At 52.4% G+C, this 14,549-nt stretch overlaps 3 protein-coding genes across 3 annotated transcripts; 2 read left to right on the forward strand and 1 right to left on the reverse strand.

Moving 5' to 3' along the window:
- Positions 1-1,218: 1,218 nt before the first annotated feature.
- On the forward strand, positions 1,219-2,505 carry M406DRAFT_68640 (uncharacterized protein; the record flags this gene model as incomplete). The annotated part of the gene is made up of 5 exons (XM_040925185.1): positions 1,219-1,252; positions 1,315-1,435; positions 1,472-1,639; positions 1,696-2,197; positions 2,344-2,505. 5 exons carry the CDS (start codon positions 1,219-1,221, stop codon positions 2,503-2,505), a joined length of 987 nt encoding a protein of 328 aa, XP_040777242.1.
- Positions 2,506-2,903: 398 nt separating this feature from the next.
- M406DRAFT_356268 (60S ribosomal protein L15) lies at positions 2,904-4,323 on the forward strand. Its single transcript, XM_040923398.1, has 5 exons — positions 2,904-2,949; positions 3,032-3,052; positions 3,149-3,219; positions 3,417-3,573; positions 3,690-4,323. Exons 2-5 carry the CDS (start codon positions 3,037-3,039, stop codon positions 4,055-4,057), a joined length of 612 nt encoding a protein of 203 aa, XP_040777243.1. The 5' UTR covers positions 2,904-2,949; positions 3,032-3,036; the 3' UTR covers positions 4,058-4,323.
- Positions 4,324-4,722: 399 nt separating this feature from the next.
- Positions 4,723-10,434, reverse strand: M406DRAFT_346267 (uncharacterized protein; the record flags this gene model as incomplete). Its single annotated transcript, XM_040922171.1, has 7 exons — positions 4,723-5,722; positions 5,768-7,001; positions 7,051-7,852; positions 8,499-8,679; positions 9,468-9,892; positions 10,210-10,310; positions 10,344-10,434. 7 exons carry the CDS (start codon positions 10,432-10,434, stop codon positions 5,638-5,640), a joined length of 2,919 nt encoding a protein of 972 aa, XP_040777244.1. The 3' UTR covers positions 4,723-5,637.
- Between the last annotated feature and the right edge of the window lie 4,115 nt (positions 10,435-14,549).

Raw genomic sequence — 14,549 nt, forward strand, 5'->3', positions numbered from 1 at the left:
CTATCGTAAAAGCGCATAGTATGGGCAGCTTGGGAGCCGCCAGACATGAAGACCAGGGAGCCGCCGTCGCAGCGGGGTGTGGTATGGTCTATAGTGCAGTCACGGGCACATGTGAAGAGGCCGATTATGTTATTGACTTAAGGTATCGTAGTAGCCGTTGAGACTGCAGCTGCTGGCATTGGAATCGTTGCCAGAACAGTCTTGGGAAGACTCGGCCAAAGTGTCGAACAGCTGGCGCGGGCTGATGTGACTGCCAAAGGCACATGCGTCGAGGAGGCCGCCTACGAGAAGAGAGGGCATTTGGCTTTGGGATGGAATTTCGTATACTCTGTTTTCATTACCCTCAAGAGAACGAATGTAAGCGGCCATGTTGGGGGGAAACTGAGTGTTTTGGCTCTGATTGAGTGTTGTGCCATGTTGGGCGATAGAGAAATGAATGTGATATGTGCTAGAAGAAAACTGTGATTAGAACATTGAGGTAAAGACAGATAACAGGCACACCGATACTTGCATGTGCATGGCCCTACCATGAAGACGGAACTTTTGGTGCTCTGATGGCGTTAAGCTGGTGATTTTACCGGAGGCCAGCGTGCCAGGTCGACAGCTCAGTATTATTCGGTCCCTCGGGAGATACTAACAAGAGAACTTTATGGTTCAGTATCTGGTGTGATGTTGGAAGCAATTTGGGACCAGGCCTGCATAATCTTATCCTTGGTGTCATAATTAAATTGACTAAACTTGATCATGATCAAACTGAATCGTTACGGATTATGTACTAATGTCTTGAGAATCTCGACTTGCATAACGCGCCTAAGAGGATAGCTCAAGGTATGATAATACGGAGGAAAGTGAGTGGCGAGTTTCCGTCATGGTGGATTCTATCTTTCTTGAAAGAGGCAGGGAGAAGAATAACGCCCCATGATAAGTGGCATCAAAGTAGGGATGAGCGGGGAGGAGTGCCCAGCTGATTCTTGTGCCTTCCTCACGCTGCTCGAGGTCATGATTCCGGGAAGGAAGGAACGACTACGAGCATTGTACAACGCAATAATCCGATTCCACTTTGAGACTCAACCCGTACGATCTTTCGTCCCTCATGATTTTCCCACACTAGAGGGTATAATCTTCCAATCGTCAGTCAACACATGCGGTTCGCTTGACTACTCACTTCTTTTCTGGCAATAAACTTAGACAAAACCCACCTCACTCAGCTGCGCCAGCATGCCCCCGAAAACAGCGAAGAGGAAGACCAAGTGTCAGCAACCCTTGCTACCCCACAACGAGTTGCAAGAAAGTGGCTGCTGACCACACCCACAGCTACCACGGGACAAGAGGATGATCCGTGGGGCCCTCCGCAGGAGCAGCCGGAAAAGAAGAGACGCGCACTGGCATCGCGGACCAAGAACGACGACAAGGATCCAGGACCCGAGACCAATAAGTATGCATATGCATCACACTTTCCCATTCACAATAGACACGCTGACACTCCGCAAAGGCAGTTCCAATCCTGGGCCGAATGGCAGAGCAAATTCAAAGACAAGGAGAGAAACGACAGGATTCAGTTTGCCGACAAGTTCAAGAAGGATATCGAGACCAAGCGGGAGATTGCCGAGACTCTCCTCGGCAAGTCTAGCGAAGACCTGTAAGAAGTGGCACACATCCCATGTTCTCGAGACCGTTGACTGACTGCTCTACCAGAAACGAGGCGGCCTGTAGGTACGGCAAGCTTCTCAACAAGGCTTGCGCCGGTATCGAGCGTTCTGCAAGATCTGGCACTACCAAGGAACATGCGCTGAACTCTCCTAAAGATGAATCACTGGCTAAGTCTAGCCGAGAAATTTTGCAGACCTGCCGTGACCTAGTCGCCGCCCACGAACAGGCCAACGTCAGGACTGTAGCGCAGGGGAATATGCAACTCAAAGAAATGCGAGCTATATGGAGCGAAGACGTGTCACAGGCGGAGAAAGTCCTGCTCTACGGTGCTCAGTATGGCGAGAGGATCATCGAGCATAACGTCGACCTCTTAGCGAATGTTGAAGAACGGAGTCACTTGCTGACTCCACCCTGGGATGCCTTGAAGGGGCCAGGTCAGATAGCATTGGACATGCATCTGAAGAGCGCCGAGAAGTTGATGAAGGGCTCGCCAACCTGGGGAGAACAGGCCGTCATCTGTGTGGACAAGCTAATGGACATCATTGCTGTATCTGGAAAGCAAGCGGATGACATCTGACAGGATCCCGCATGCATGGGCATTCTGACAAGAAGAGAATGGCCAGTCAGGACCATCCCACATTGGTAGATGGGTTCGCTATTCACAGTGTCTTAGTAAGAAATGAAAAGGAATAGCTACTTTACCAGGCGTTTGGGAGTCTAGTGAGTATAATCCAGACACCTGGCTTGGGCATGGCCAAGGCCTACGGTATCAGTCAGAGTCGATTCGTTAGTGGACAAGGTCTATTAGCCGTTCTACTGGAGGATCAGGCTCAGGCTTTTGAAGTCACTGACTAGAGGCTGAGATGGGCGAACATCCTAAAAAAAGTCATTGCTCTAGAGACCTTCTCTCGCAGCCTGTCACAGGGAGCAAGTACAAAATAAAGAAGAAAGAACGGAAGGAAGAAAAAGAGACTGCCCATCCCACACGAAGCCAATATGTTGTTGGAAGGCGCTGTTAATATAGAATTGAATTCCTACGATCTCTGTCACAATAACTGAACCCCATGGCCGTCTCCATATGTGTGGGGCACTGCTTAACCCCTTCCTTCTCAGCGGTTGGCACCCGAAATTCAGCCATGGTCACGTGCAACGTGGTGGATCCCAGCCGACCAATTGGCGTGGAGCCACAGGAACAATTTGCTTTGCTAAGGCTTGCTGCGAACTTTCTCTCCTCAACCCTCTCAAACCGACATCCTCACTAACCCACCCAACCCAGGTCAAATTCAACCCTCAAATCTGGTATGTTTGTTTTTTCCTCGGACCTTACGATCTTCGCTCTTTTGTTGAATCACTGCTAATTGACGTTTTCGCGCATCGACAGCAACCATGGGTGCCCTTAAGTGTACGTCCCTACGAAGCCTCCCCGATTCGATCGCCTGACCGACCTTTTCCCCTGTGATCCAAAAGCGACACTCCGCTGACGAAGTGAATATTACAGACGTCGAGGAGCTTCAGAAGAAGAAGCAGAGCGATGTCCTGCAGTTTCTGCTGCGCGTTCGCTGCTGGGAAGTACGTTGAAATCGCCGACACAAATTTTCAATTGCGCAGAACCTGTGGACGGGCCCACGTTTGTTCCTCTCTGGCTTTGAGACCGCGAGATGGCCTTTCTCCCTGAGAAGGGCGTCTTGGTCGAGCAGCAAAGCAAGGAAAACGAACCGTCTCTGCTATACACTCTGTGAACATTTGCTGAGAGTGCATCAATATAGCTCCGTCAATTGAACGTCATCCACCGCGCCTCGCGCCCCTCTCGCCCCGACAAGGCTCGCCGCCTTGGATACAAGGCCAAGCAGGGCTATGTCATCTACCGCGTCCGCGTCCGCCGTGGTGGTCGCAAGCGCCCTGTCCCCAAGGGTGCCACTTACGGTACGTCCTCTCCATCACCAGAAACGGGGCTCGCTCTTCTAGAGCCACTGTCCCCCATCTCATCTCGCGAGCGATTATTGGGACTGACTCTTTTCCTTTCTTCTCCCTCGCCACAGGCAAGCCTACCAACCAGGGTGTGAACCAGCTCAAGTACCAGCGTTCCCTCGCCGCCACCGCCGAGGAGCGTGTCGGCCGCCGCTGCGCCAACCTGCGCGTCCTGAACTCGTACTGGATCAACCAGGACTCCACCTATAAGTACTACGAGGTCATCCTCGTTGACCCTCAGCACAAGGCCATCCGCATCGATCCCCGCATCAACTGGATCGTCAACCCCGTCCACAAGCACCGCGAGGCCCGTGGCCTGACTGCTACCGGCAAGAAGTCCCGCGGCCTCAACAAGGGCCACCGCTACACCAAGACCAAGGCCGGCCGCAGAAAGACCTGGAAGAAGCACAACACCCTGTCCCTGTGGCGTTACCGATAAGCGGCTCGCCCCTGATACGGCTGCTGTTTGGGAGGGTGATGTTAGGTGGAATCTCGGATTGCTTGGACTGGAGATTATGGTTCTCTTGCTCCTCGAGGTTTTCTCCTGGTTTGTAAAAACTAGGGCAAGGGAGTTGGTCAAAACCAAAATGAGGGTCATTTCATTTTCAGGGCACTGCATGGATGCGGATCTTGGGCGTTTACGATAGCAAAACAAAAAGAGCAAATCGAAAATACCACGACTTACGGCATTGCTGCCCGACCCAGAACCTTGTTTCCTTCTTGCATCCGCTGATGCTGTGTAAGCAAAATCAGTCTGGTGTTACACTGTTTAAACAACCCAGGCATTACTTTGCACATGTAAACGACCGATTATAAAGAGCAGAGGTGTGTAGACAAGCCGCAGGAGGGTCATAGCATGAGGCCGAAGGAGGTGATGGACGAGAATGTACGGAGCGGACTGTCGGGGAAGACTACTCATGAATTTTACTACGTCTAAATAACAAAAGGAAATTCAGGCTCGACAAGATGCCAGGTTGAAGAAGAACGGACTACAAGAGATTAAGAAACTCAAGAGTACGAAGAGATCGGAAGCAGGCTCACTTCAGTCAATCACACATTCACCAATGTCAAGGCAAAGGAGGGCCAAGGCAGTGGAGGACTGAGCGTGATCAAAAATTTCTAATGGTATTGTACTTCCGCATCCCGAAGAATGCGATTATCTACCCTCAGAGCCAGGCCAGAGACTGCCCTTCCAAGAAAAAATTGATGGACGATAACGAGCCCAATGAAGACCTCGTGCGGATGCATCGAGGGAAGAAGAAAAGGTGACAGGAGTCTCGAAATGCGCTGAAATAGAGTACAGGTCATAATAATAGATGCTGTAAGAATATTTGTATGACCTGTATGAAATTTTGTTTGCCATATGTCGTAGAAGGCCGAACGATGGATGATCCGAGAGTATTTTGCAAATTCGGTTCTGGTGGCGGAGATCCGATCCAGTAGATGAGGAGCCCAAAATGGTCCGTTGTTCAGATCCAAGCCAGAGGGAAACCAATGCAGTAGAAAGCTGTGCTTCCACGTGGCCGGCGAACCCAAACTTTCGTCTTTTGGAAGAAAAGAAAAGAAAAGAAAGAAGAAAGAAGAAGAAGAAAAAAAAGAAGGGCAAAAAGCAGGAGCAGTCCAATGTGCGGCTCCGAAACATGCCGTAAAACCCCAAATTTGTTGCACAGAGTAACTACCAGGAGGACAGATGAGGCTCTATCCCAGCAGGGAGTGCTCCGAGCGATGCAATGCAGAGAGACTCGAGGCAAGTGCATTCCGACTGTGGGCTGCTAGGGAAGGCAGAGCCCACCGAGTGCATCGCAACCAGCCATCGTCCGCAATCGAAGAAAGTCGGATGCTGATGAGTTCATTGACGTCGTGGGCCATTGTCATGGCGATTCCGTGAGCCGTGACCAAAACGCCGAGCCGAAAACCAAAGCAAATGGAATAGGGAGGACTGATGCGAATTGTTTTGATGGCCAAAGGGGGATCTAAAACGCGATGCCCGTACCGCAAGTGTTATACAACGGAGGCAGACTAGAAGAAGTTCTGCTCTCCGTTTTCGGAGGAATCAGAAGCGTGAATGCCATTGATAGCAATGCCGTCGCCAAAAGCTGGAGCGCTGTTGACCTTAGCAAAACCAGCACCTGCAATGCGGTTGGCAAACTGCTGAGGCGGGGGGAACTGCTGAGCACGCTGCGGCTGAGGGGGTGGGACCGTGATCATAGAACTGGAAGGAAATGCCTGAGATCCACGGGCACCATTGATGCCGTTGACACCGTTCTGGTAGCTAGGAGCCAAGATCGATGTGTTGTTGCTGTTGGACAATCCTCGCGGGTGAGCCGGGCGAAGGGGGATCTGACCCTGGGTTGGGTCGACTGGAGTCACCTGCTCGCTGTTGAGGCGACCACCGTTGGAGTCGTAGGCGTTGATCTTGGCCTGAATCTTTCGTCCGTAGGGAGTCTGGCGGACGGCAGGAAGAATGGGGCGGATGGCCTCAACCAGTTCCTTCTTCATATACAAGGTGGCGTGCTCCAGGGCCGTCTGAATGACATAGTTGGCGTACGAGTCGCGGATGAGGCGTTCAATCTCACCAGGCGTCAGTAACTCCTCCACGATCATATCCTTGGATTCGTCTGCGGCGCATCGGAGGCACTTCTCTATGACGTTGGAGCTGAACTTGTGGCGCGACAGCTGGGGAATCCTGCCGTGGAACTGCTGAACCAGAGGCTCGGTGAACATTGGCTCGTTCAGGTCGATGATGTACTGCACAACGTAGTTGCCGAAGGGGTCCTGCACAAGGGTCACGGCGTGCTCGGTGATGCGCTGAATGAGCAGGACCTTCTGATCGCCAGAAGCGTGGTCGATGCAGCGCTGCAGCACACAGCAGCCATGACGGTGGGTGCCAACCTCAACGCAGCTGGTGCCAACAGCGTCAAAGATGAACTGAGCGTCGAGGGAGCTGAGCTTATTGAGACACTTCTGGATGACGTGGTTGCCATTGAGGTCCTGGATGAGCTCGACCACGCGGTCACGAAGAGCCTCGATAATGAGCTGCACCTGATCATCATTGGAGATGTGCTCGATCATCTTCTGGAGGGCGCGGGTGCCGTGCTGGTTCAGAGCAATACGGACCATGTCTCTCGAAGCGTTCTGGACAAGGACAGTACGCTCGTCGTCGTTGCAATACTCGAAGAGCTTCTGGCAGAGATAGTTGCCGAATGGATCGGTCATGAGCTCGATCACATGTGAAGAGGTCTCCAGCCAGATCTTGTGGATCTGTTCGGGGTCACGGTTCTCCAGCTGCTTTTGGAGGTAGCGGCAGCCGTGCTGGTCCTTGCAGAGCTCATAGATGCTTCCACCGTAAGCCTCAAGGGGCTGACCATTGAAGCGGCTCATAGCTGAGAAGAAGTTAGCAGTGTCGGGCAGCGGAGTCATCAATGCACTCACCCTCATTGTCTTGCTGACGGCGGCTCTGAATGATGCGGGCCTGACTGTCACGAGGCTGCGGAGGGGCGTAGACAGCACCGTAGCCAACGTAGTTGGCATTGGAGTAGCCAGTCGTACCGTTCAGAGACAAGCCATTCATCTGTGCGGACAGCAGAGGAACAGCGTGGTAACCAGTACCACCATTCATGGGACCGACAGGGCTGGCAAAGTTGGCGGGTCCAGCAGGTCCAGCGGGGCTGCTGAAGCCCACAGAGCTGGGAGTACCAGCACTGCTGTAGCCGTTGTTGCCATAGTAGGCATTGTTGTAAGTTGCAAGACCTTGAGGGCTGGCCATGGTGTTCACAGTCGCAGGCTGGGAAGCCTGAGCCTGGGAGAGGGCCGGACCGAAGGGCGCCGCGTTGGCGTGCAGCGTGGAGCCAAGTGACTGGTAGTTGACGGCAGAAACATTGTCGCGGCCATCAGCAGACAGCTCGCGACTGTGACGGTTGGGCAGGGCACCAGCAGGAATACGGCCCATGCTAGCATTGTGATTGTGCAGGTGCTGCTGCGCAGCGTGGTTGGGGGTGCTGCCAACGGTCGAGCCTGACACCGTCTTAAGGGTTGGAATGTCGTTGGCAGAGAATGACGGCTGCAGCTTAGGAGGGGTGGCAAGTACAGTGGTGTTGTTGGTGGCGGGAGGAGGAGGGTCGGTCTCGACAAACTTCTGCTCAGCGAACTTCTGGTCGATGGGCTTCATCTCGAGGGAGTGGCGGTAGGCGGCAGAGCGGCCACCGATGTTTGAAGTCTCGGAGGAGATGGAAGACTGCGAAGCAGGGGTCAGAGAGTCCATTACGTTCAATTGACAAACAGTGGTTAAAAAAGGTTGTTAAGGGTGCGAGGAGGGAAAGAAGGATGAATTGAGTGTGTGGTTCGCAATTAGCCCATACAAGACTCGAGTCAAGGGGAGAGAAATTCAATGAACGGGAAAGAAGTGATGGAGAGCAGAGAGGAGGGCGGCAGTTATGGTGGTAGGATGATCGGGAAGAAACAGAATCCGCAGATGCAAGCTCCTTGGAAGTAGTTTTGGAACAAGTGCGGAGAGCAGGGAATATTTACAAGCATCACAACTTCACAAAGCTCTGTCGAGACCATGTTGAGTCGGGTGCAAGAGTTTCCGAGGCTGTAAAGGTCGCAGGTGATAGCGTTCGCGTAAAGGGAACAAAGTGACGGAGGCTTAAGGAGAAGAAAAGAATTTGGAAGTGACCAAGATTCGGTGAAGGGTATGGAATTGAATGGAGAAGAGTGGAAGAAATCGACAAACTCAAATCACCCCTAGTTGGCCTGAGCAAGAAGTGGAATGTATGTATCGGCTTTGGACCAACAGCGCTTGCTGTCTTTCCAAATCAAAGTGGAAGGCGAGGGCAAGGTGAGGGTACAGTGGCAACATTCAAGATCCACTGATCACTCACCATATTGGGCCGCGAGACGAGAGAGGAGAAGTTGTCCTCGACGTTGTTCTGGGCGTAAAGTTTGGCCTCAGCTGCGTTGTCGTCGTCGCCAAACAGAAAACCTGTCGTGTTTGCTTGGTCAAGACCAATATCGTAGAACCCAGTGCGAGATTTCGTCACGGGCATCGAATACCGATTGACACTGTCCCAGATGCGTTTAAGTTAGCATGCACCCCAAAGATTGAGATGGCGAAAATGGACAGACAAGAAAGTGCGAACGGTCTAGACGCACGAAGTGGCTGCGAGATGAGAATGACTGAAGCGATGCTCAGGAGGTGGCACTTGTTTCTGCTGCGCGAAAAAGGTCGAAGCAGAGGTGGATCAAGAAAGATGGCCAGAAGAGGTGGGAAATGGGTGCGAGGTGCAGAAGTGCAAGTGGGAGGAAAGGCTTGGGGGTTGTCGAGAAAGTAAAAAGGGTAAGGAAAGGTAAAGGAAGGAAAGAAGGAAATGGGGGAGTGCAATAAGTTGCGAAAAAAGATGTTTTGGGATGTGCAATGTGCCACTTCAAAATGCAGACTGATCAATGGGGCCAACAATCCTATTGTCCAGGTCGTCTGGAATGTTGAGCAAGCAACAATACCAAACGCGATGTCCAATTAAAGGAGGTGGAAGATCGAGGTCGAGGCAGAAAGAACAATAGGTCGAGCGCCCTGCCCTGTCTGAGGATGGGATGGAAGACGGCCGCAGGTCCAAACAATTCAATCCCACTTTTGCTCGACAAAAGTATGCTTGCGTTTACAGCTTGCATAGGCCAGAGCAAGAGCACGCCTTCGCCGTCCTATTGCTAGCCCCAATCTGCCTTGCTGCTGCGAGACTGTTGTGCAATGCCAACTGCCCAGCAAATTTGGGGGGGGGGGGGCACTAACCACCCAAAGATCATTTCCACTTGGAACCAGTGGGCCATCAGAACAAAACAAAAAGCCTACGTACGCGTTGGTTGAGCGATGAGACGTAGGATCCTGGCGAACAGCCTCCTCCTTCTCATCCTCATCACTATTTCTTCTGGACGTCTGTTGCGACCACGACGGTAACTGGTCGTCGAAGGCAAAACGATTCAGCGAGATGCCCGACTGCGGCGATGCGAGGATGGACCCCGATCGTGCTGAGCGGTTGGTCATGCCGGGCGGAGACGTCAGGCTAGACAACGAATACCGATTCGGCCTGGAGAACATTGAAGGAAAGCCGGTCGGGGTCTCGCGATACTCGGGGGGTGTTGTTGGCTCGGACTGATGCCCAGCAAGTCTGCCGTGCTCCTCCATCATCTGCGAGAGCTCCACCTCGTGTTTCGCCATCTCAGCCTCGAAAAGTCGCTTCTGTTCCCGGATTTTCTCATACTCCATCCGCTTCTTTTCTATCTGCTGCGCCGTCAGTATTTGTCATTCCTGGGCAACAACACTCGCCATCAGGGTCCCCTGAGGCACAAAGAAGCATTTCACGCCGCCCTGGCGGTCTTCTTTAGTACAGAGCCGAAGGAAGTTCGAAAGTGCACGCACCAATTGCAATCGCTGCATCTCCTGCTTCAGAATAGTCAGCACAATCCTTGACCAACAAAGGTACTGCAACTGTCAAAAAGCAAGAGCAGCTCATAAAGCTTATATTGGGTCCTCGCCTGGGGTCTGGGCCAGCCCGAAACAGACGCGCAACCGCATAAGCACCGACCGCGACCACGCACCTGGTACTCCTGATCTGAGCCGCGAGCGCCCATGTTTGATGACAATGTTGGTACACGCCCCGAGTCAGTGGTGAATCGGCGGGACAAGTTGGATCGAGGGTCTTGGGCGGGCTGTTGGAAGGTCTGGGAAAGGCGGTTACGAGGAGGAGAAACGAGGGAGTTCATCGTGGTGGCATCGCTTCGTGGAGACTGCTGGGCTCGAAATCGCAACTCGTTGGGATCCATCCTCGTAAAAGTGTTACGTGAGAACAAGCCCCCTGAAAAGGTGTGGATTGGTTCCGACGATGTCTTCGGATCGATCTTCTCGTACACGGCCGCAATGAAACTAATATCTTGTCTACTATGCCTGGAGGTTGGTCAAAGTCAGCATCGTGAGCCCTCAAAGTCTGAAGCAGCCTTGTGCTGGGCCCTTGCTGCCCTGAGGTGGGGGTGTGTGTGTGTCCAGTGCTCTCGACTGGGGGGGGGGGGCCATTGAATCTGTCGCATGAACCAGATTGCGTCCCGGGATATACACCAGAAGGATGGCTGCATTCTGTGCAATCTCTCTCACCTGCGAAGAGGCTCGTCCACCCCTCCATAACGGGCCAGCGGGCCAGCTGGCGAGCAGGAGGGCAGCGACTTCGCTATCGATGGAAATGCGGCAGGGTTGCTCTGATGCCCAGCCAGACCAGCGCTGCAGAGGGTTGGCATCGACTCACCTAGACAACAATATGGCAACAGTCTGCGCCCTGGAAAACCAGGAACAGCAAACTGGAGAAGAAATCCAAACGCTGTTCAAAGCAATCCGTGCTCAATGTTGGGATAGGAAAAAAAGAGTGTGGGTGAAGGATGCGAGAGACAACAGCAAGGAGAGCGGAGGAGGGGGGTTGGATGACTTGCCCAAACGAGGACATGGAGGAACGAGCGTACCCAGCCGCAAGCGCTGCACCTGCATCTGCGCCTGTGTCTCCGTTACCTGGGCTCTTCTGCGTTCTGGTCTTCACGCCCGCTGGACGGGGATGGAGGGATACTGGCTAGAGACGTGCTAGGCCAGGGGTCGTGGAGAACGGCACAACGCCTGCTGGTCCTTCCCGGAGCATGATCCCTTGGTACCCCTGGACCCTGCGCACTAGCATAGTGGACACTACCACATGCCTACTTCTCCTGCAAGTATTCCTCTTCCCTCCTGCAATCGATGTAAAAATTCCTGGTGTTGGTCCCCTTGATGACCAATGGGCCTTGTTCATATCCGAGGGTTGCCATAGATAGCCGACCGCCATGACTGCAAAGGAACTTCTTATACAGGATTCGCACGACGTTTTCCATATAGGTGGATTCGCAGCCTTACTATGGCAACAGTGGTTTGCAGCCCCCCCCTCCGGGGTACCCTCTATGCCTTTTCTCCTGCTGGTACAACACTCGAGCACAAGATAGTTACATCCACGGCTCAGATTCGAAACCAGCACTGCAGGGTGGCTTGGAGATACATCAGCCTAGCGGCAAATCAACGAGTTCAACCGCCATCGGCGGTGTAGAGCGACGGCGTTTTTTCTGAGACCAAAACGGCCTGCCTGCATAGTAGCAGGCCTAACATTTTTCCTGGGGTTGTATGCTAAAGTATTTAGCAGTGTGTAACTTCGTGTATGTGTTTGCCAGCCACCTTTTGTCCACCTTGGCAGATTGGGGGCTGGACAGGACAAAATCACGTGGAACTAGGCGCCAATTCACAGCGACTTGATTACAAGAGCTGTAACTCGATCCTTCGTCAGGCGCCTTTGAGGGGGCTCGAGGGGGCCTCGAGGCTTACATATTTGATCGACCAGGCGCCGTGCATTGGGGTGTTGCCAGTGGGCGAATGGGTGGATGGATCCTGGGGATCAGGACCCAGGTGCCGCCAGCTTTTCCCTTCTTCTTTTTTTTTTCTTTCATTTTTCCTTGTCTCCTGCAGCGGCGCTACGACTGCACCCCTCCTTGGTGCAGCGCACTCGCATAGTATTGGGTCTCCTAGGACTCTCTCTACCTCCCCTCGCGTGTAACCTCATCTCTCAGGTACCTCTCCACCTGCATTAGAAAGAAGCTTGATGTCGTGCGGAAGCGAGTCGAACTCTAAAATAACCAGTGTCAAGTCCACCCTCGCCCCCCTCCCTCCGCGCATGTACAATGTATAGAGTAGACCCTGTTACGTACCATAGTATGTCTGTAAGTCGTGCGGGCTCCGCAAACGCCAGACACGAGATCTTTGGAAAAAAGAAGCAGAAAAAACTGCATGCTCAACCTACTGTAATTTTACTATCTTGCGCGCGCACATAGGCGCACTATGGAATAACTGGTTTTGAAAAAATTGCCTTCCGATCGTCGCACGGCCACTGAGGAATTGATTAGCCAATGGGCCACGATCTAGAAGGAGATCGACCTTGCTGACCTACTATAGTACATACGGACATAGTACGGACGGAGTCCTCTCTCTTGTTCTCTCCCTCTTTCTGCGGAGGGAGGATTCTAGACGCTCCCGTCTCCAGTTGCTCACCGTCGTGTTTCGAATGCAGACAGTCTCGGGAAGGAGCTGCCCATTCAGGCAACCCTAAAAGTACCTTAAAAAGGACCTACATAAATTTGACAATCCATAGCGATGATGTCGCGAGGTCGCCATCCACACCACATTCATCCCTTGCCACAATCTGCCGAGCCATCTAGAATCACCCGAGCAGCGAACAAAAAAAAAAAACCAATGTGTACGAGGGTTCAAGGTCCTCGGGCCGTTGAATCAAATCTCAGGGATCAGAGCTGACCCGAACGAGACCTGATCCCCACCTTGGGGCACTTGCAGGGCATCGCGTCATCCTGGTCGTGGATCGATTCCAGCAGGGAAGACACTGTCAGACTGGTGCACGACTGGCATCGCACAGAGCATGTCGCGGCTACTCGTGATTAATTTTATTTTTCCTCTGCTTCTTCTTTTTCCTCTTTTATCTCACCTCTTCATTTCCTTTTTCTGTTGTGCCCCGTACCCAACCACAAGCTCCATCCTAACTAACAGCCCTTCCCATAGCAAAGAGAGAGAAAAATGGAAAATCAAAGCCTGCCTACAAGTGGGCCAACTTCTAGAGATATCCTCCCACTGCACTGTGGGTCTGCCGCAGGCCGGAAGATCTGCATAGTACCTACAGTATGCGCATATTCCCACTCCCCTCGTGGCTTGCCAGCATCGTCAGCGAGGATCGTAGATCAGCAAATAGCATCGCGCAACGTAACGAGAGCTTGTAAGAGGGAGTGGCAACGGAGGCTCAATGCGGCCCCTCATTCACCGACTTTTGACGTATGCCGGTGGGGGAAAAGAAGGGGGAAGCGTGCTTAGGGCTGCAGTCAAGCGATGCAGGTGCAGCACCAAAGACGTCAGTTAACCTGCCACGGCCGAACCTTCTGTCGATCGATCTTAGAGTGTGTTATAAGCTTCTGCTTGTTCCAATATGGATGAGGGGGTTCGGGGTTTCGCTTGAGTCAGGGGACCAAACGCTCCGTCCTATCAAGAGAAGGCCACTTCTCTCAAGGCCTCGAGCAAATGATACATGCAGTAGTGAGCGGGCATCTCTCCGTGCGGACTCTGCCTTCCTAGGCTCCGCTCGCAATACAAACGGAGGAAGAACCGCAATCCGTTCTTCTTGCTGAACACCGAAGATGTGACATATGAAGGTGCAGAAGACGTAACACACGAAGATGCTTTTTCTGCTTCCTCCTCCCTTCATCTTTGCGTAGTCGGTTTGGGTTGAAATGCTCGAATATGAAGAGCATAATGGGTCGGGCGCCCAGTCTCTGACACTTACACTACAAGAAGCTATGGAAAGTGATCATGTGCAGAAATGACATACTTACAGAATAAGTCTACAGAGAAATTGTTGGCCTGAATAGCAACTCAAACCTCCACAGGTATACAAGGAGGACTCGATAGCCCTGGCTCAGGGTTCAAGGTCGAGTGCATACCAGATCCCTGCTACAGGCCGAATTTCTGCAAATGAAAAGATGCCTGCTGATGTGCTTAAAGATCAACTCTGGTCAGTGAGAGCTGGACCAGAAATTGTGTAGCAATACTATAATATGAAATGCTAAGAAAATGAGTATCCAAAAACTGTGACATCTCAAGTAACCTTTGACTTCTACAATAGTATGCATACAGGTGTTGGGTGTGCGCTAGCAGGGTTTACTGCTTCATGAGGCCCTGGCCAGTTTTTGTTATCTTATCGACGAGGGTGGGTATTTGCTACCCAAAAAAGTCCCCGCGCAGTGAAAAGCCTCGACCAGTTTCTTGAAGGTCAACACTCGCAAACTTCACCTGAACCACAGGCAACCATGAGAAGGGGGCCAAG

This window comes from Cryphonectria parasitica (genome assembly GCF_011745365.1).
Source record: "Cryphonectria parasitica EP155 unplaced genomic scaffold M406scaffold_4, whole genome shotgun sequence".
Lineage (NCBI taxonomy): Eukaryota > Fungi > Ascomycota > Sordariomycetes > Diaporthales > Cryphonectriaceae > Cryphonectria > Cryphonectria parasitica.